This window comes from Peromyscus eremicus, unplaced genomic scaffold, assembly GCF_949786415.1.
Source record: "Peromyscus eremicus unplaced genomic scaffold, PerEre_H2_v1 PerEre#2#unplaced_112, whole genome shotgun sequence".
Taxonomy (NCBI): domain Eukaryota; kingdom Metazoa; phylum Chordata; class Mammalia; order Rodentia; family Cricetidae; genus Peromyscus; species Peromyscus eremicus.
The window spans coordinates 359,757-381,848 of NW_026734351.1; the positions used below are offsets into that span (position 1 = coordinate 359,757).

General features: G+C 37.1%; 1 protein-coding gene across 1 annotated transcript in view; it reads right to left on the reverse strand.

The window, feature by feature from the left end:
* Positions 1-19,515, reverse strand: part of LOC131901568 (probable alcohol sulfotransferase) — a 37,775-nt gene extending 18,260 nt beyond the window's left edge. The window contains exons 1-3 of the mRNA XM_059252682.1: positions 19,383-19,515; positions 18,100-18,308; positions 16,337-16,463 (exon numbers count right to left, since the gene is read on the reverse strand). Of these exons, the coding sequence (XP_059108665.1) occupies positions 16,337-16,463; positions 18,100-18,308; positions 19,383-19,515 (469 nt within the window). The remainder of the gene's footprint in view (positions 1-16,336; positions 16,464-18,099; positions 18,309-19,382) is intronic.
* Positions 19,516-22,092: the final 2,577 nt, after the last annotated feature.

The window sequence follows — 22,092 nt, forward strand, 5'->3', positions numbered from 1 at the left end:
TATCTCAAGAACCAACTGAATTAGTCAGGAGAGAAGGTAGAGACTTAAGCCAGTGCCAGAGTAGTAGGATACATGAATTCAATGAATCTAAGATTTGATTGAAACCTGGTGGTGTTAAATGATCTACAGAGAATGTGTAGATATAAAGTGAGTTGCATAATATATGAGAGAATTAAGTCACTTAAAGAGATTGAAAGCTCGGCTCATGTGATAGCTCAATGGAAATCAACTGCCTTGTATGTCACAAGACCTGAGTTTGGATCCTCAAAAACCATTCAAACATGTGATGCAGCCTGTTTTATTAAACCTAGTACCCCTTCTATGACATGAGAGGTGGCGACAGGAGATTGCCTACATGCTTAGGACCTGCCAATTTGCCACACACAGGGATGTACAAGAAGAAGGAGATTGTCTCAAACAAGGTAGAAATTAAGGTTCAACACCTGATATTATCATCTGTCTTTAGCATAAGAACACCTACATTTTCACATTTGCATGCGCTTCATCATAAACACTAATACATACATGCATAAAAAGAAAAGCTAGAAGCCCAAGTGAAATGTTGTGTCACACATATGTAATGCCAAAATTAAGAAGGGAGAGCCCGCCGGGCGGTGGTGGCTCACGCCTTTAATCCCAGCACTCGGGAGGCAGAGCCAGGCGGATCTCTGTGAGTTCGAGGCCAGCCTGGACTACCAAGTGAGTTCCAGGAGAGGCGTAAAGCTACACAGAGAAACCCTGTCTCGAAAAACAAAAAAAAAACAAAAAAAAAAACAAAAAAAAAAAAAAGAAGGGAGAGCCCAAAGACCAGGGATTCAATGTAATTTTCAATTACATGATGAATTTCTTGTCAACTTGGGATACAACAGATTCTGTCTCAAAACCAAAAAAACCAAAAGCATGTTAGTGAGTGCACACCAAAAATAAGCCAGTGAGAAACACTGATAATAATTAATAGCAGTTCTGCTTTGGAAGTTGTTTTAAAAGGTATTTGTTTGGGGACATGAATTACAAAGTGTACGCCAACAAGGCTGTGGTTAGAAGATTTCCTGTGTCCTGACCTGCTGGCAGTAGGGACACATCTCTCCCATTCGCATCTCCCAAGTAAACACACAGAAGCTTATATTAATTATAACTGCATGGTTATGGCTCAAACTTTTTGCTAGCTATTTTTTATATCTTAAATTATCCCATAACTATTAATTTGTGTATCTCCACAGGTTCTGTGGCTTTAACTACATCCCATTACATGTTGCTCCTAGGGTGGCTCACTGGCATCTCTTCTCTCCCTTCTTCCTGTCTCTTTTAATTTCCAGCCTGCCTCTAAGCTGCCTTGTTATAGGTCAAATGGCTTTATTTATCAACCAATCAAAGCAACACATATTCACAGCATACAGAATGACATTTCCCATCTTCTGTCTAAACAAAAGGAAGGTTTTAACTTTAACCTATTAAAATTATGAATAACAAATGAGTTATCAAGCAATAATTACAGTTACAATATCTAGTCTATTTGTATTTTGTAAAATTAAAGAAAATATTCTATCTGTCCTACATTTGTGAGTCTAAGTTTTCATATGTAATTTGTCTTTTATCATAACCAAGGAAAATTATAATTAGAACTATCTTGTCTTCAACTACATCAAAGACCCCAGAAGGATATATTATTTAAGTAAACAAGAAATACATTGTATGCAACTTCCAAAAATCTAGAATGACAGAGAGAGCTGGCTACCTGGACAGTTACATGCAACATTAGGGCATCCTTATTCAGTCTATAAGCCTAGTGTCTCTCAGTTGCTTCTTTGTGTCCTGTGGAATGTCTGACAGTCTCATCCGTTAAGTAGAAACCTGAAGAACCATCTTATTTTGAAAAGTTCAGTGGTCACCTTTTATGGGTCCTGGATGTCCACTTTATACAACATATTTTCTAACAGTCAAGGCAAGGACAATTTTTTTTTGTGCAGTGACTAACTTTTGCAGCAAAGAAAGCAAACTTCATAATGAGTTTCTTCAAGGCCCATTATCTTCTCTGAAGTAGATTGGTGCTGCCAGGAGCAGACATGTCTCAATGTCCAGAAAGTCAAAGTTCTTAAAACATTTTAAATGCCATATTCTGTAGGTCTTTGAACTGTATGAAGATTACATGCATAATTGAAATATATCTATGTATATCTAGACAACTTAACTAAAATGACTACAAGTTTGATTATCATAGATGATTAACTATGAATATGTATTTCTTAATGATACATTACAACTTTAAATGAGTTGCACAAACAAAATACTTCCAAAAAGAGTATAAATATACATACAGCATAACAAAATTTATTTTAAATTTGTATCAATAAACTAAAATCTATAGCAATGTAAAACATTTTTAAACAATTATCTACCCTTTCAGCCTATCTTAACTATAACATTCTCTTTTCCTCTTTAGAAAGAAATTGCATTTATAATCAACCTGCTTTAAACAAAAATAAACATTTATAAACAATATTTTGGGAATTTGGGAGTAGCTTCTTATACTATCCATGCTGGTTGAGGGTGCTGGTAATCTTAGGGGAATCCTGAGAAAATTTGAGATAATGTTCAAGTCCTGGGAAGCCTGGTTATAACCTTTCTTGATAGGTACCATCTGTTAAGGTTCAAGATGTCTAGCTTGATCAAATTTGAACCCTCTTAATATGGAACAAATCCATAGCCTCTTAGTTTCTTTGGAAACAAAAGCAGAGCCTCATTTCCAAAGCAATGTATCCTTAGATCCAAATTTTGAAGTCAAAATACCTTTAAAATACATATATTGGTTTAACTTAGACTCCCATATAATCAAATGTCTTTCTGCAGTTAAAAATCCCAATGACAATATAATCCAAATTCTGTGTATGATTTCCATGTTTATGTGGCTCACTTTTTATATTACTTTTACTGTCTCTTTAAAGACTTTACTTTTTAAAACTTTTTATTTTATATAAATCTATATTCCTTCATTTCTCTTCCAAGCCTATATTTATTTTTACACTCACTGTAATCTCTTTAGGGTTTATCACATTTGAATCTGTCTCATTGTGAATTTATTGCTTTAAACTGCAGTGGCTAGTACTGAATTGTCAGACTCTGCCTACCTCAGCTTTTCAACAGGGTGGAGATAATTCACCACTGTCTCTGGGAGCCATGCTCTCCACTGACTCCAGGAGGCCATGGGTCTGTGCTTCCATCCAGAAGTGTGTAGCCCAAAGCCTCTTCCTTTTTTCTTTTGTGTGTACTAGCAAAAACTAAATCCACCGTGCAGCATGAAGATGCCTCTGTATACTCTGGGGGGAATCTGCCATGTTACTGGTCAAGCCCACATGCCACCAACCTGCCATACTCAAGCCCTCAGGCAGCAGTTGGCCACACAGACACACTAGGAAGCTGTTTTCACCTCCTTTTAGAATCCTTTTTTTAAAAAGCTTTCTCAAGTTTTGGGTGGAAACTCTTGCCACATGTTGGGCACCAAATGTAGCTTGAAGCTTTCCTACAGCCGCTCAGACACAATTTAAACACACAGAGGCTTATATTAATTATAACTGCAAGGTCATGGCTCAAGTTTTTTTTCTAGGTAGATAATTAAATTATCCCATAAATATTAATCTACATATCTTTACATGTTCTGTGGCTTTACCTGCGTCCCAACACATGTTGCTCCTTGGACAGTTTGCTGGCATCTCTACCTGTCTCTCTCTTTGTACTTCCTGCCTGCTTCTAATCTGCCTTGCCATAGGCCAAATAGCTTTATTAATCAACCAGTTGGAGCAACACATATTCACAGCATACAGAAAGACATTTCCCCCATTACAAAGCTGTCCTCAATCTTGGTACATAAACAAAGATGGCCTTGAATTTTTGATCTATTCATCTCCACCCAATTAATACTTACATCATCCTACTCGTATGTAAATTTATTATTTGTTATATTTGAATAGAAAGGTGTCAATTTTGAGACCTAGTGGCTGTACCCACAACAAACAACCACAAAATTTTAGTGTCAGTGGTGAGTAATATTCAATAACCAGTCAAGTGTGTTCTTGCCACCTGGAAAACTTCCAGAGGAAGTCTGAAAGCTCCAGTTACAAATATGTAAAGCATGACATCTCATAATATGACAGAAAGGAAGATTACCATCAATAAAGCAACCTGTTGAGTGAAATCAAATGAAGGTATGTATCAAGGTTATATTATCACATTAATAATTACATTAATGACCAGAGTGAGGTTCATAAGTAAACTGGTAGAGAGAGAGGGGAGGTGTAGGGGAAGAGGAGAGAGAGAGAGAGCAGTAAAAGGAGAAAGAGAATGGGGATTTTAAACATGTATATGTGGATAAAATACAAATCTCTAGAAACTTGTGGATAAAGAAATAAATTTTCAATTGTTTATTGTATTTTTATTTTTGTACGTTTATATGTTCTTATGTGAGTACAAGTCTGTGTGTGTGTTTGTGTGTGTGTGTGTGTGTGTGTGTGTGTGTCTACAGAGGTGAGAGTGTTGGTTTCCTCTGAAGCTAGAGTTACAGGAAGTAGTGAGCAATTCTGTGAGGGCTCTGGGAAACAAAGCACCTTCTTCTAAAAAGCATTAAGTTCTTTTGGCCAGAGCGGTCTGTCAAACTCCTATGATAATATAATTTTAAAGAATAAGTTATATTGTAAAATGAAAAGTATAAAGTAGCACAAAATGATCTCCACAACAAATACATTGTAAATGAATTAACTAGTGATACAAAAAGGAATGGTGTGGTAATGACATGACAATGGGTAAAATGCTTGTCATATAAACCTAATGACCAGACTTCAGTCTCTGTAAACCGTATAAATTAGAAATGGACAACTGACTCCACAAGGTTTTTCTCAGGTTCTTCCAAATGTTCTGTGAGAGGTGTATACTCACACAGACACTTATGCACACATGTACACTAGATCACAATAAATAAGAAAAATTTAAAAGAAAAATATATCACGGTGTGAAGGCAAGGTAAAAGATGTGTGACAATTCAATAAGAAACAAAGATAATATAAGAAGAAGATATGAGTGGGAATTCCAAGATATTTGTCACTCTATGGAAAAAAAAAATCTAAGTGATGTTACATTAAAATTACCTACTGTTAACTTGCCAAAACCTATATCTGCTTTGGAACAGATATTTAATGAGGAATTATCTAGATCACATAAGCCTGTGGGTATATCAATGAAAGATTATCCTGATTGTTAACTAATGACGTAAAAGGTGAAGAATTATTGTGGCAGCCCCATTCTCTACTCAGGTGGGTTCAGGAAAGCATAAAGTAAGAGAATATTAACTGAAGGCAAGAAAGCAAGAGCAAACATATTTATTGTCTCTCTACTCTTGTCTGTGAATACACTGCCTTAATTACCTGCCTAGGCTTCTCATCAAAATAAACTGTAACTTGGAGTTGTAAAATAGATTAACACTTTTTTCTCTAGGTTGCTTTTTGTTCAAACAGATGCCAGTTAAGATAAAGGAGGAATTTAGAACACCATATATACAAGACCACAAAGTATGTTTTCCTCATAAAATTATAGTTGAAGAAAGTACATTGAAACTGGCAAGGGAGAAACACCAAGTCAAATGTAAAGGAAATTCTGTCAGAATAACAGATTTTTCAACTGAGATTTTTAAAATGCAGGAGGGCCTGGGACTGTATTTCAAGTTCTAAAGACAACCAATGACAACTCAGACTACTGTACCCATCAAAACTGCTTGTCATAAATAAAGGAGAAAAAATTATGCTAAAAATATGAAAATGAATTTATGACCATCAAAACAGCTCTACAGAATATACTTATAGGAATCTTTTCCAGTAAAGAGAAAAAATGAATCCACAAGGCTGCAAAAAGCAAAAGTTAACTTCAGTTTTTAAGTTGACTCAACCTAGAATTATCTGAGAGAGTCTCATTTAAGAGTTTGTATAGATCAGATTGGCTGGTGACAAAGTATTTGAGTTGTTGTCCTGACTGATGATTGGTGTGTTGGAGCCTACAGCATAGGTGTGACTGGATTTTATGAGAAAGACAACTCAGCATAAGACACTAAAACAAGTTAACATGCAGATTAGTAAAATGGTTTCTGCTTCAGTTCCTTCTGGAGATATTGCTCTGACTTCTCCCATAGATACATTATAATCTGAAAGTTTAAGCCAGATAAACAACTTCTTCCCATACATTGCTTCTGGCAAGAGTGTTTTTATCACAGAGACCATAAAGCAAACTAGACCAATAGTTAAATAAGAAAACAACTCAGTCATCTTGGTTAAATCATCAAAATGAGAGGAATCAACAAACATCTTTCACTATTGTAGTTGAAGTGCTGTGGGATGTCTTGTATGCTGTGAATATATGCTGCTAGAATTGATTGATTGATAAATAAAACACTGATTGGCCAGTAGCCAGGCAGGAAGGATAGTGTAGGCGGGACAAGGAATGAGGAGAACGCTGGGTGGAAGAAGGCTGAGTCAGAGAGATGCTGCCAGCCTGCCACGGGGAGCAGGATGTAAAGTACCGGTAAGCCACAAGCCACATGGCAAGGTATAGATTTATAGAAATGGGTTAATTTAAAATATAAGAACAGTTAGCAAGAAGCCTGAGCCATTAGGCCATACAGTTTGTAAATAATATAAGTTTCTGTGTGTTTACTTGGGGGACACTAGTGGGAGAGGTTTGCCCTGACTACTGGCAGGACGGGACACAAGAAAACTCCAGCTACAGGCTAGTAACTGAATATTAATGGTGCCAATTCCTTAATCAAAAGAAACAGTGTAGGACGTTGGATTAAAGTCCTACACTTTAGGATGTTTATATTTGTTGTAGGCCATCATATAAGACAGCTATAAACTTACAATGAAATAATGGAAAAAAGAGATTCTGGAAAAATGATGCTATAAAACAGGGATATGTTGTTGATCAAATATGACATAATAGACTTGAAATCTATTGAGCAATGATATACATTACTTCCTACTGCTTAAGGGAACAATTCATGGGGAGAACTGTACAATTACAAAGACAGGTTCACCCAGTTATGCACAGAAAATACTACTAGATGTAAAGATATAAGCAAGCATCACAGTACTTTCATTTCCAATAGTTAACACTTCATCCCAATAGAAAATAAATAGAATTAACTGACATCACAGGTAAAATGGTCTTAAAAGACATCTATAGAATATTGTATCCAAAAACTGAAGAATACACCATGTTCTCATAAGTACATGGAACTTTCTGTAAAATAGATTTGTACAAGGTCAGAAAGAACACCTTAACAAACATAGGGGGATTAAAGTAATTCCTTATGTTCTACCCCAAAACTATAAAATGTCTGTAAATAAATAAGAAAAACTCCAGAACATAAACAAAATCATGGAGAGTAAACAACTTACAACGTAATGATGAATGAGTCCTTGATAAAATTAAGAATTGAAAGATGAAATGAAACAAAAATACCACAATATTCTTTAACCTATGGGATACAATGAAAATGCCCCAAGAGGGATGTTTAAGGTTCAAATTAACTACATTATAATGTCAAAGAGATTTCTAATGAATTAGCTAACGAATTACCCTGGGGCTTTGGAAAAGGAATACGTCAAACATCAAAATTAGTAGCTGGAAAGAAAACACGGACATTAAAAAATAGTTAGTGAAATGAAAACAGCAGGAGCAACCAAACAAATCCAGAGAGTCAATGAAATAGTTTGTTCCTTCAACATATAAATAATATTGACAAAACTTTTAATAAATATAGACATATTTCTAAATGGTTTTATTAAAGAAAAGCCATGAAGCCAAATATAGGGGTGAAAGCCTTAGAGAGATCAGGGAACTAGGGAAAGCCACCAGCCAACCTTAACTCACCAACTCTGCAGCTTCCATAGAGAATGACTTCCTATCTACCCAGTCTTATATTACTTGCTGTTTGTCAACTGATTGGTCTCCTAGCCCAGATACCTCACTTCCTCTTCCTACACAGCTCAGTCATTTTCTGTCTCTCTGGACAGACTTCCAGGCCTCTATGGTTGGTACTGGGATTAATGGCATGTGTCACCATGCTTGGCTCTGTTCTCTAGTGTGGCCTTGAACACACAACGACCCTGCTTGCTAAGTGATAGAATTAACGGCATGTTTTACCACTGCCAGACTTCTTTGTTTACTTAAAATGGCTTTCTATTTTCCCTGATCTCAGGGCAAACTTTAGTTATTGATGCAAAAGTAAAATGTGACCACATTTGAGCACAAATAAAATATCACCATGGATAAACTAAGAAAAGGAAGAGAAACAGCAAAAGATAACACAGTAAGTCATGAAAGGGAATAACTCATTATGACAAGCACCAGTGAATTCAAAGATTTATTAAAGTTTACATTAAAATCATTCCACTAAACCAGAAAATCTAAAATATATGGATTAATTTCTACATAGGTTAAAACTTATCTAAATAAAACTAAGATGATATTTTAAATTTTTAAATAGGTAGATGTAGGAACAAGGCTCAGAAGTTAAAAATATTTACTTTTCTTCTAGAGGGTCAGGATTCAATTTCCAGTACCTACATGATAGCTCACAATGCCATCTTCCCGCCTCTGTGGGCACAAGACACATATCCAAAACCACACATACATGCAGCAAAACCCTTCTACACATAAAATATAATAAACCTGTAAAATAGTCAGGCCTGACCCTGCCTCTCATCTGCCACCTCTGGAGCTAAGGGAAGGCATAGCAAATACTGTGGCTGAACAACTCAGCTACCACTGAAGCTCATATCCTCAGCTTTTAGTTGGCTCTCTCCAACATCTACTCTATGTATGAGCTGCTGGAGATGATGGAAAGAGCTGGTCCTGTGGAACCATAGCCACAGGATTTCCTTGATTTTGAGCAATAGTAGGATATCTGAGAGGAGTCTGGATGAGGGTCCACTGTTGATAGTGTAGCAGAAGCCAGAGGCCCTGAACCAGACCAGCCATTTCACCAGGCAGGCTACCTGGAAAACAGGACCCCAAGAAAGACACAGGGATCACCCAATGACAGATAAATGGAATGAGATCTACATGAACAGCCTGGACATGAGTGGGGGTAGTGAAGGGCGAGGGTCAAGGGAAAGAGAGCTTGGGTGAGTGGGAGATCCCAGCTGGATCAACAACAGAGAGGGAGAACAAGGAATAGGAGACCATGGTAAATGAAGACCACATGAGAATAGGAAGAAACAAAGTGCTAGAGAGGCCCACAGAAATCCACAAAGATACCCCCACAACAGACTGCTGGCAATGGTCGAGAGACAGTCCAAACTGACCTACTCTGGTGATGGGATGGCCAAACACCCTAATTGTCGTGCTAGAAACCTCATCCAACTACTGAGGGATCTGGATGCAGAGATCCATGACTAGGCCCCAGGTGGATCTCTGGGAGTCCAATTAGCGAGAATGAGGAGGGTTTATATGAGAGAGAATTGTTGAGACCAAGGTCGGATAAAGCACAGAGACAAATAGCCAAACAAACGGAAACACATGAAATATGAACCAATGGCTGAGGGGTCACCAACTGGATCAGGCCCTCTGAGTGGGTGAGACAGTTGATTGGCCTGATCTGTTTGGGAGGCATCCAGGCAGTGGCACCGGGTCCTGTGCTCATTGCATGAGTCGGCTGTTTGAAACCTGGGGCCTATGCAGGGTCCCTTGGCTCGGCCTGGGAGGAGGGGACTGGACCTACCTGGACTGAGTCCACCAGGTTGATCTCATTCTGTGGGGAAGGCTTTGCCCTGGAGGAGATTGGAATGGGGGGCGGGCTGGGGGGAAGGTGAGGGGGGAGGGAGGGGGGAGAACAAGGGAATCTGTGGCTGATATGTAGAACTGAATTGTATTGCAAAATCTTAACAGTGGCCATTTCTAATTGGAAAATGTAAAGTTGAACATTTATTTATCCTCTTTATCTTTCCTCTCTATTTCCTAAGTAGTCTATAATGTATGTGTTGGCTATATCTTCAAAAAAGTACAATATGATATGTGAAATTAAGTTAATTATAAAATAAAAATATTAAATAAATTTTTAAAAAGTACAATAAACAGTTAACTCCCAAAAAAAAAAAAAAAAAAAGCAAAATAAAAATTTTAAAAAAAAAGAACATTTGAAATTAAAGCTTTTGGGGTAAAAGGGTATGTGGTATGACACACAACAGCACCCAATGTAACTATAATGAACAAATATGTGGTGGGTAGATGGGGAATACAGAGGAGTGAACAGGTACAAGTATGCCAGAATTGGAGATGTGAGAGCTGTGACTGGTAAGAGAAAATTGCTGATGGATAGCAGAGCTTGTCATTTCCCCAGAGGGGTCAGTGAGATATTTGTTTTTTGTTTTCGTTTTTATTTTTTTTTCATTTTTTATTTCCTTTTGGGCGGCAGGATACAAGGTTGGAGGGTAGATATGAAAGGACAGGGCAATGAGTGGGACTGATATGCATGATGAGAAGTTCCCAAAGAATCAATAAAAATTATGTTATAGAAATATTCTAAGGCCTAAAACAACAACGAGTTTGCAAAAGTAATTAAAAAATCTCTAAACAAAGAGAAATGTTCAGACCAGTTGAATTTTTCCAGACCTTCAGACAACACAATGTAGTGGGTAGCCATTCCAGCATTGATCTGGAAGTTCCAACCCCCATTGAGACTGTCACGCCTACAAGGCGGGGCCAAGGGAGGCGCCTGGGGACCCGAGATCTGGATCGGCGCCTGCCTGCTCGGTTCTGGGACCCTGGATGGTGGAGGTGGACCAAGCAGAGCTCCAGAGAACACCGCTGGACTGTGATACACCTTCCCCAGACCCCGCGACCTACCTATGCCTTAATTTGTAAGTTATGCCATTAAATAAATCTCCTTTTAACTACGTGGAGTGGCCTTAATAATTTCACCAATAACACAAAGATTATTGAACTGTTACATAAAAGAAGGAAAATAAGGCTCATTACCAAAGTATTTTTGAAGTATCATCTTGATACAAAGAACAAAGAAATATTAAACAACAAAAAAATCATATAGACCAAGATCTATGATTCACATAGCTGCAATGTTTCTCAATAATATAGTTTGATAACATGTTCAGGAACTTATCAGAAGACAGTAAAATGGCTGAACAGGTAAAGTTGTTTATTTCCAAACCTGAAGACCTAAATCCACATGGTCAACCTGCACATTTGGATATATATGGACCCACACAATATGCATATATATGTACATGCACATCTACAAGTACACACACACACACACACACACACACACACACAAACATACACTATATCAAAACAACCATTCATTATGATCAAGTTGACTTTATTCCAGAGTCTCAGTGATGGGCTGGTTCAATACCCAAACATCAATCAATATAAATTAAATATTATAAATGGACTCAAGAACAGAAAACGCATTGTAATCTGTGTAGATATAGAAAAGAATTTTTGATAAAATTTATCATCACCTCATGTATAAAATGCCAAAGAACTTAGAATAGAAGAAATATCTTTCAACATATTAGTGGACGTACATAGGAAAACTGTAGCTTACATTCCACTAGGTAGGGGGAAATCCAATACATTTCCAGTACAAGCAAGAAGAAAATGAACTGAATTCCTCCAGTCTTATTTAATAGAGTACCAAATTCTAAGATAGAAAAAAAAATAAATGAACAAAAAAAAAGCTGTACAAATAAAAAATCAAGTCAAAGTACCTACTCTTGAGTGATACAATTCTATCAGTGCAAGACTGAAAGTATTTAGCAGGGATCACTTAGATCTGATAAAGACTTTTAACAAAGCGACAGGGTACAAAATTATCAAACATAAACAGTTTTTCTCTATACCATTGATGAACAAATTGAGAAACAAATCAGAGATATCAGTCTATTACAAATGTCTAAAGAATACACCTCAGGGTAAATCTAAACAAGTTTGCTGGCTTCTAAAAATGTCCCATATAATGTTAAGGTTTGAATACTTGGTTCGAAGTTGGTGTATCTTATGGGAAGATCAGCAAGTATGAACTTGCTGGAGGAAATATGTCACTGGGGTGGGATTTAAGGTTTCAAGGACTAGCACTGTTTTGAGTGCTCTCCTTCTGCTTCCTGTTTGTGGGTTGAGGTGTGAGATCTCGGGTGTTACCCCCATGCCATGCCTGTCTCCCTGGTGCCATGCTTCCTGTAATGGTAATGATCAACACTTATCGCTCTGGAATCATAAGTTCCAAACAAAGCATTCCTTCAATAGGTTGCCTGGTTAATGGTGTTTTATCACAACAATAGAAAAGTAATGAATACACCCAGGAGGCAAAGCCCTCATTACTGAAATCCTCAACAAATTGAAGACAGAACCTTATGCATATATTAGAAGATGGAAAATGTTCCCATGGTCACAGACTAGAGAAATTCATGTTATGAAAATGCCCAAACTAACAAAAGCAATGAACAGACTCAATATAATACCAATCAAGATTTTAGTGTTATTCATAGAAATAAAAATTAGTAATCTTCAAATTATTGTGGAATGGTTGGATGCTCATTCTTAAATTCAACACTACAGAACTGTCTCTAATCCTCAGGGATCATTGCAGAAGAGGGAATGTAAATAATGTAGAAGCTGAAAAGAGAAAGAGAAGGGATGGAATGTGCTGACATGTGAGCATGACAGAACAAGTGTACTCAAGATCTTAAAACAACTGAAGCAGCTACAAAGATCATGCATAAGACTAGCCCAAAAATGAGGTATCATGGACTGATGAGGATACTCACTGGACACTACAACTTCACAATGAAATTATGAATACTGAATGATTCTGGGTAGTAGGAAGACACTGTCCTCAGTTGGGTCCATAGTGAGGTGCCAGCTAGGTTTCCATAGGTGGTCCAAACCCCACATTCCCACAGAAGATAAAAATCATGGTTAAATTAAATGGGTCACAAATAAAGAGATGTGAAAGTTATAAAAGATAACTGTAGGGAATGGGGGTTACTAAATGTGAGAGGGAGATAAGGGAGGGAAAAGGATTTCAATAAGCAGAATATAATTTATAAATCTTTGTAATTTCTAAGGAACAAATTCAATAATAAATTCATACAAAAGCACAAACAATTCCAGATAATAAAAGCATCTTGGAAAAAGATAGGACCTTATTTAAGTTATACTACAGAGATAGAGTAATGAAAACAGCAAAGTACTGACACCAAACAAACATGTGGATTAATTGAAATGAAAACCAAGACATAAGTTCACACAACTGCAGGCACTGTATTTTTGACAAAATATCAAAAACATGCATTGGAAGAAAAATCTTGGTATCTTCAGTACATGGCATTTTAGAAACTAGATTGCTATGTGTAGAAGAATGAAGTTCAATCTTAATCCTTCATCACACACGCACACACGCACACACACACACACATTCACACCAATTGTAAATGTATCAAGACCATCAAGAGAAGACACAACACTCTGACACAGTTGAGGAAAATACAGGAAGTGTACTTTGAGAGGTAATCACAGGTAAGGACTTTCTTAATGCTACTCATCTCACTCAGAAAATAAGGCAAATACTCAACAAGTGGGACCCCTTGAAATTAAAAGTTTTCTATCCACCAAAGGAAATCATTAACCATGTGAAGATTCAGCTAATAAAATGGAAGGAAGCTTTGCCAGTTATATGCTTCCAGACAATGTGTATCTAGTATCTAAAAAGAATTAAAGATAATAAAATATTTAATACAAACAAAGAAATGGATCAAAACTTGTGGTATGGAACTAGAAACCATACCATAAAAGAAAGAGAATGCCTCATATGAATTTTGAAAGTGTTCATCAACATTAGCTATCAAGGAAAGACAAATAAAAACTAAAAATTACTTAGGAGTCCATCTTATCTATGTCAGAATGGCCATTGTTATTTAAAAACTTATGCCAGAGCTGTAACACAGAGAAAATGCATCTCAGAAACAACAAAAAAGAAAAAAAAATAAATGTTTGAAGTGTATGTTGAAAATGTTTGAAAATAAAGATAACTCAAATATAAAGGGATGAGAAAGGAGTAGTTGCAAGTAATGGACAGGAGTGTTGAATGATAATATAGGCTTATATTTTTCTTGTTCTAAATTTCTCATGGATTTGGGGGTCTTGTGGTCCAAAATTGGGTGAAATATAAGCAATATTGAAAGTATAACATTTAATATGAAGTTTCCCATCTTCTCTTTTGGAAACCAATTCTAACTGTACATGAATTCATTAAATTGCATAGACTCTGAGTCTCAATAATTTTGGTGAATCTGGTTTTTATTTATGTACAAGTTGCTTTATAATAAAATTTAGTTGTTTTTTTTTTAATTTTCATAAAAATTGTGGGGAAAGAAAAACACTGTTGGGACTGAAAACTGCATAGCCAATACTTAAATCACTGTGGGAATCATTAACAAAGATGAAAACAGAAATTCCATATCACCCAGCTATCAAAAATTAGGTATATACTCAAACTAGGTAGGTATATACTACTATAGACATAGATATATACAACAGCATATACTTGAACAGTTGTGCTAATTGCAGCTCTATTCACAATAGATACAGAACAGGTTTAGCCTAGATGGCCATCAACTGAAAATAGATGAGATTGTGATATGTACACACAATAAAATTTCATTCAGCTTTAAAGATGAAATTATGAAATTCACAGTGGAATATTTGGAACTAGAGACTGTAATTAATGAGTTAACACAAGCACAGGTAGACAAACACTGCATCTTTTGTCTCATATTTGGATCCTAGACAAATTTTTAGCATGTTTACCTTGATCTATATATAAAGGAGAGGAAGGCAGAAAAGAACCACTAGAAGTGTAGCAAGAAAAAAGAGACCTTAAGAAGAGAGAAGTACCAGGACACATATGGTATCAATATGAAGGAAGGGAATATGAGACTGATCGTGTGGATGCAAAGATGGGGTGGGTAAATTAGGGACAGAATTAAGCAAAACCAAGAATATATAAAAATGCCATATGCCAACTCATTAGTTTGTAAAGTCATTTAAAATTTTACTAAAGAGTTTAAATCAAGGCAACTTTCATGAGCAGATACTACTGCTCCCAGAAGTTATTGGTTATAAATGAAAACTGCATTGCTATTATTGGGATACCTCTCTAAGAGTTGTTGCCTAAAACGGGCCTGAGGATCCAAATAATGTAGGCAATTGTCACTATTGTCAGTTGCCCACAAAAACTGATTGGGAAGACCCTATTTCTTTCTTTTTTCTTTTTCTTTTTTCTTTCTTTCTTTTCTTTTTTTTTTTTTTTTGCTTTCGAGACAGGATTTCTCTGTGTAATTTTGGTACCTGTCCTAGATCTGGCTCTGTAGACCAGGCTGGCCTTGAACTCACAGAGATCCACCTGGCTCTGCTTCCCGAGTGCTGGGATTAAAGATGTGTACCACCACTGCCCGGCTAGACTTTATTCCTAAAGCCAATCTCATAGTCTTGTCACACAACGTAAGGAAAGAAAATTGGGAATGAGCTGAAATACGCCTATTCTGCTGAATAGTCTTCATTGTAACAGAAGGTTTATGAATGATTCTAGTGGGACAATCTTGTCAATAATATTACTATATGGACACTGATATCTATATTTCAACCATCCATACAACATACACCCACTGGTGCAATAACTGCAATTGTGGTATCAGAGTAACCAATCATTTTCTGATTGAGAAGTCTTCACATCTGATATAGTCAGCATGTTCAAATATTCATGATGAGGAAGAAATAGGTTGTTGCTATCACTGTTGTTCTGTTAACCACAAGGTATAACATTTTAATTAGTACTAGAAAGACTAGATACTCCAAATATTGCCAGGATTGTTAGTCATAGGTCAAGCTGTAGCTGTGCCATTAGGCAGTGGCTTGTGGGAACAGGAAGACTTCGCAATTAGGTTTGTAATGGTAATGATCCTTGGATTGGTTGGTAGAGTGTAGAGGAATAAGATGGAGGGAGCCAAGTTAAAATACAGAATATACTAAAGGCTTGAGTTGTAACCAAGTTAGATAACATAAATGACTTGGGGGTTAAATCCCAGCATTAAAGAAACTGAATATTGAAGTGAGTGCTTATAGTCTTAGAACTCATGAAGGGCAGAGAGGACGAGCAGATATCCAAGTTAATCCCTATCTGCATAGAGAATTCAAGGCCAGGCTAATCTGTATCACAACTTATCTCCATAAATGTAACTGAGCCTCCCTCAACCCGTATATTTAACAGGACACTCACGATTTCCTTTGAGGAACCATTCAATGTAAGTTCTTAGTGACTCTGGATTATCAACAAGGTTTGTGTTACCTTGGAAAAAATAACCAGACACAAGAACATCTCTGGGATTTCTGATGATATAGATCACCTTAAATGGAAAAACATGTAAATGAACGTCAATATAGTTGTAAACCAATTTTATCTGGCATAGTTTATATGAAAAGTCAATCAAATATCAGTGAGGTTTCCAAAAATATTTATTATTTTTATTTGAACAAAATATGAACAGAAGTGCAAAATGTCTATATTTATCAGAATTTTCTTTTATAATTTTGATTTACAAAAATGTAACAGCAAAATGACTGAGGTCAGTAATACTGTAATAAAACCAACAGCAACAATAAAAAGACAAGATTGATTCAATACTTGTAAAGATCAATATTTTACAAGGTGAAAGACTATCCATCCACTGTGAAAGAATGTTTTATATACATGGAATAATGCATACTGTGCTAAATTTATCTTCAAAATGACAAACTAATTGGTTTCTGTAACTGTAACTATAAAAGAAAACTCTCAAAAGAATCATTATGCAGAGTTTAATGCTAAAGTTTCATTGCAAAATGGTGAACACAAAGACCCATGAGCACCTAAAAAATGCTGAGATTGAAAGAAATGGGAAAAGCATAGCAATTGGTTATACAACACCAATTTCTTAGCCCTGAAAACATAATACAAGTAACATTGTACATACTGAGCAGATTGTACCAAGGTACTTAGGACTATGTAGATACATATACAGATGTAACAACAAATAATGAAAAAACACAAATTTGTAAGACAGAGAAGAGGGGTATGATGGTAAGCCTGGAGATAGGAAGAAGGGGGAATAATGTATGTAATTATAGTATAATCTCAAAACAGAAGAAATAGTTTAAAAAAATTAATGAAATGAAATAAATATTTTGTCCCAATGCTCATTGTGACATTATTATATAATTCATCTTGTGGGCCTTAATTTCTCCAGACACAAGTTTTCTAAATCCACATAAGACACAAATATAGCTTTATGATCACAACTTCATTGTGATAGTTTCAAGAGACATTATTTTCTACATTTGTCTTTGTGTTTAAGCATAAATAATAATAGTTTCTAAGGTGTGGGGATTTCCACAAAACTTTCTTATTAACACTGAGCAAAGATGTGTCAGAACCTGGATATTTCTGATTCCTTTAGGAGATCCCCTATCAGTGATGTCGGTGATTTTTGTGGCTACTGATCTTAATGGACAGTTAGACACAGCAAGACACAATGGATACAGATAAGCCATGGTTGTTGAACAATCTCCCAGATTACAGCATTAGTGCCTGTTCAGGCTGCTTCCCCTATGAGCAACTCTGCTTGGGTGATTCACCCATTAGGTTTCGGCTATATGTAGAACCAATTTTAGCTAAATGACTTTGATGACAACAAAACAGTAATATCCACTGTACACTAGAGTTTGACCTCTACTTGACCTGTATGTGTAGTCCCTGAATGCTCTACTGTGATAACACAGTTTTTTGCATTATATCTGCCCAGGATCACTGAGAGGTGGTTGATATCATGGTATTCTGATATAGTCTGAGGAGGGGACAGATTAGTATCACCTAGTACATGAAAATCCCAACTTCCCTCTCCAAATCTACACAGAATGCATTTCAGGCAGAGGTCCAGGGCCCAACACAGTAGAATAAGTTCAACGAGCATTTGGCCAAAGATTTCTCAACCACTGGACACTTACCTTGGCCTTGGATCTGAAGAAAGACTTGGGGAAAAGATGGAAAGGGAGGTGGGAGGTCATGAAGCGTGGTCCTTCCTTATTGATTAATATTGGAAATCCCCTTTGAGTCTCTATCCAGGGTGAACGGTCCCAGATAGGCACAGATTGGATCCATTTGGGATTTCCCTTGGTCTGAATCAAGCAGACAATCTCAATCAGCCAGTTAGTTCCTGAACAAGAAGGAAAAGTTATTGACACTCATATCAAAAGCACTTCTGAAAAGCCTTCAATAGAATATACAACCATACAGTTTACAATGTAGCTGTTTCCAAGCACAAAAGCATGTGGTATTTGCAATATCCACATCGTGTAAGTACAAAATATATTCTTCCAGAAGATTGAAAATACTTCACCTAACAAAACTGAGAATCTTTACTCAGTAAACCCTACCTGCCTATTGAACATTCCCTTCAGTCAAGAACCATTCTGTTTCTGTGAATTCAACTATTCCAGATATTTGTCAGGGATGCAGTCATGGTATCTGTCCTTGAGATTGAAACATTTTATTTAATACAGTGTCATTAAGATGCATCCATCCTGCACTGTATGTATTAGTACTGCTTCTCTTTAGCTTAAATAAATTCCATGGTCTATTTACCATACACACATGTATTTGTGATTATATGCTCATTTGTCAATGAGTGTTTCTCTAGCATTATTCTCTGGGCTATTATCTGAATCCTTTTCCTGCACTCCACTGTCCTTAGATTTTTCATGTTATTGCCCTTTGATGTTAGCAACCTAATACTTAACCAATGGTTACTGCTTCTGCCATCTGCCACACTCCTACCCCGAATGACCATGATGCCTTTCTTGCTTCCTTGAGTTTTGAGACTCTTTCCTCTACTTGAAGAAGGTCCATGGTAATTCTTCTGACGTTGTCCTCTTCTCCACATATTCTTACATTCATGCCTTTGTTTCTTGATGCTCTTTTATCTGTTTATTCTCATCAATATCTCTTCCACATAGAGAGAAACGAATGCCACAATCTGCTTTAGGAAACACTGTCATTGCTCCAAGGATCAGCTCAGGCACTGCTAGTGCCTAAACTGCTCCACTGACAACATTGGTTAGGTTAGAGTTCTTCCTCTTAGTATTAATGCTCTCAGATACAGCTCTTCAAGCCCACAAACCATTGAAAACATGAGATATATAAATCATTCCATTCACCACCTAAATGAAGGATGATTAAAGCCCAAAACTTCCACAGACAGTTCAGGATCATTCTCAGTGATGTTCCTTACCTGATTTAGGATAACTCACTATGACTGTGTCTTCATCTCTGATCACAAACTTATCATGGCTTTCTTCAATAATTTCTCTTTTATACACTATAGCAGGGAAAGCTATTCCTTCAAACCAAAAGTAGGCTGACATCCCAAAGAACTCTTTCTTGGTGCTGTAAGAATTCCAGCATTGATCACTGTTCAGATTAAAGCAAATGCTGAGAGGTAAAATTTATAGTGCAGTCAAAAAATCATTAACATCCCAAAGTTTGTACTGAAATGAGCTGCTGATAGGAAGAAATAGAGATTGCAGAAACCAGTCAAAGGTTGCTGTATTAAGCAACTGTGAACTTATTCAGAGATTATTCTAGAAAATTGTGAGCCTGAGGTCATGGCCCCAAACCAGAAACTCAATAACAAGTACTTAGATATTGAAATAAGGCTTAGTTAAAATATTTCCTAATACAATTAAGTATTCACAATGGTTTCAAATGTGCAAAAAATTTACAGAGACCATAAAAAATGTTGCCCTGAAAAAAAGTTGCCATGTACAATCATTTTTTTAAAGTAGGGATTGTTTTCGATATATATAGTGCCTTTACTATACCTCAGCCTCGTTTTTCCACTCCAATGCTTTCCTTCCTTTCCCATATTCATGATCCCTTCTTTAATTTTCACTTCTATGTTGATAAGTTCACACATTTACATAACATACAGAGTCCATTTACTTCTCTTTGTATGTGAATATATCCTTAGATGAGCACTAGGGTTTGAACAACCAATATGGGATTTCCCCTCCTGAGGCAGTTGATTCTACCTTCATTGACTTGTTTTGCTTTGTTTTATTTTTTTCATCTAGGGATAAGACAATGTAAACTTTCCCCTATCATTATTTGGGTAAAAACTGGTGCCATTATGGTGATTCATTTGGGTAAGTATACTGGTGAGGGTTCAAAAGTGTGTTGCTCTGTCATGTCTGTAGGATATGTCCTATCAACAGATATCCTCAGGCTCTGTGTTTCTACAAGCCTTATGTAGAACGGATTCAATGTAAAAAAGTTTTGAAACTCTGTGGGTTTGGTCCTGGTTTTTGGCACCAAAATGTAGTTAGGTTTTGCAACTCTGTGGATTTGGTCCCAGGTTTTGGCACCAAAATATGAATTTTGCAACTCTGGGGGAAAGGTATCTTTACTATTTACAGAGTCAGGTGACACCTTGAGCTGCTAGGACAGCCCTGACAGCAGGAGCTGCAATGAGAAAGCTCAGCCCTAGAGGGTGAGGTATCTGGGATACCTCAAGCTGCTAGGACAGCTCAGCCCTGGAGGCATCCCAGATACCTTGACTTGCTTAGGACAGATCAGCCCTGGAGGGGAAGGTCTCCCAGATACCTTGAGCTGCTAGGACAGCTCTGAGGGCTGGATCTGAATGAGACAGCTCAGCCCTGGAAGGGAAGGTATTCTGACTTCTCAGGAAAGCCAGGCCTGGAGCTGCTAGGACACTTCAGCCTTGGAGGGGAAGGTACCCTGACTGCTCAGTAGAGTCAGGCCTGGAGCTTCTAGGACAGCTCAGCATGAAAGGGTGAATTAAGATCTTCACACCTAAAACTCTTTTGAGAAAGGAATTTATTTGGGAAAGAGGATTCCAGTAGAGTGGTTGCCTCTAACAGGGTTGAGAGAATTGCCCACAACTGAACATGCAGGGTGCTCTATATAGAATATCTTGGGGGTGGAGTCAACCAAAGATTGGTTAGTTTTTTCTGCTCAGGGTTTGGTTAGTTTTATGGGTTAGGGGCAGAGTTAGCCTTGATCTCAGAGCCAAACTGTGTTTTTTTTTTTTTACTGGCCTTTCTTGGCTTTTTGACATTAATTCTAAGGCTAGGGCATATTTCTTTCACTGACTCTGATTCTAGGGACCAAGTGTGTTTCTTTGGTAATGGTTTCAGAGTCAGGGCATGTTTCTTAGGTTCTGGGTTTGGGGATAATTTTTCTTTCTCTGGCTCAGTTCCCAGACCCAGGCTGTGTTTCTTTCCCTGGTTCTGGGCTCCAGGGTCAGGTTGGGTTACTTTAACCAGCCCCTTTTCCCATATTCACTGCAGATGTGTCAACTGGAGTTGGGTACTTTACAGTGAATTATTTGTGGAACTTTGTGATAGTCTCCATATATTACAAAAAGAAGCTTCTTTGATGAGGGGTGAGAACTATATTCATCTGTGTGTATAAAGATAGGTATTTAGAAAACAGCTGGAAAGTATGCTGGTTAGTTAGACTGGCAGCAGCAGGTTCACCTCTTGGGTCTATGCCCTCTCCTTGCCTAATTGGTTGTCTATGTTACAGTACCAGACAGGGCTCACCTCTTGTTGAGTGTGCTTTAAGTCCAATTAGACAGCCCGTGAAACCTCTGGATAGGTCTAGTGACTGATCCTTTCCCTTTGCAGCTTTTCACTTTTGAAAGCCACTTTTCAGGAAAGAGGTTCCAGGTCAGGTTCAGTTCAATTCCCCAAATAGCTGTGTCTGAAATGCATCGCATCGAGACTTTAACAAAAGAGTTAAATTTTCAAATTCTGAGACAATCAAGGGCAACATTAGCTGATAGTGTTTTGGAAATCTCATGGATTACCCTGACCAACAACTTAAAAAGAGGTTTCTCATGCATGGTACTTGGCTATATATATATATATATATATATATATATTCCACGGCATTTGGGGTAATATGATCACTATTAATGC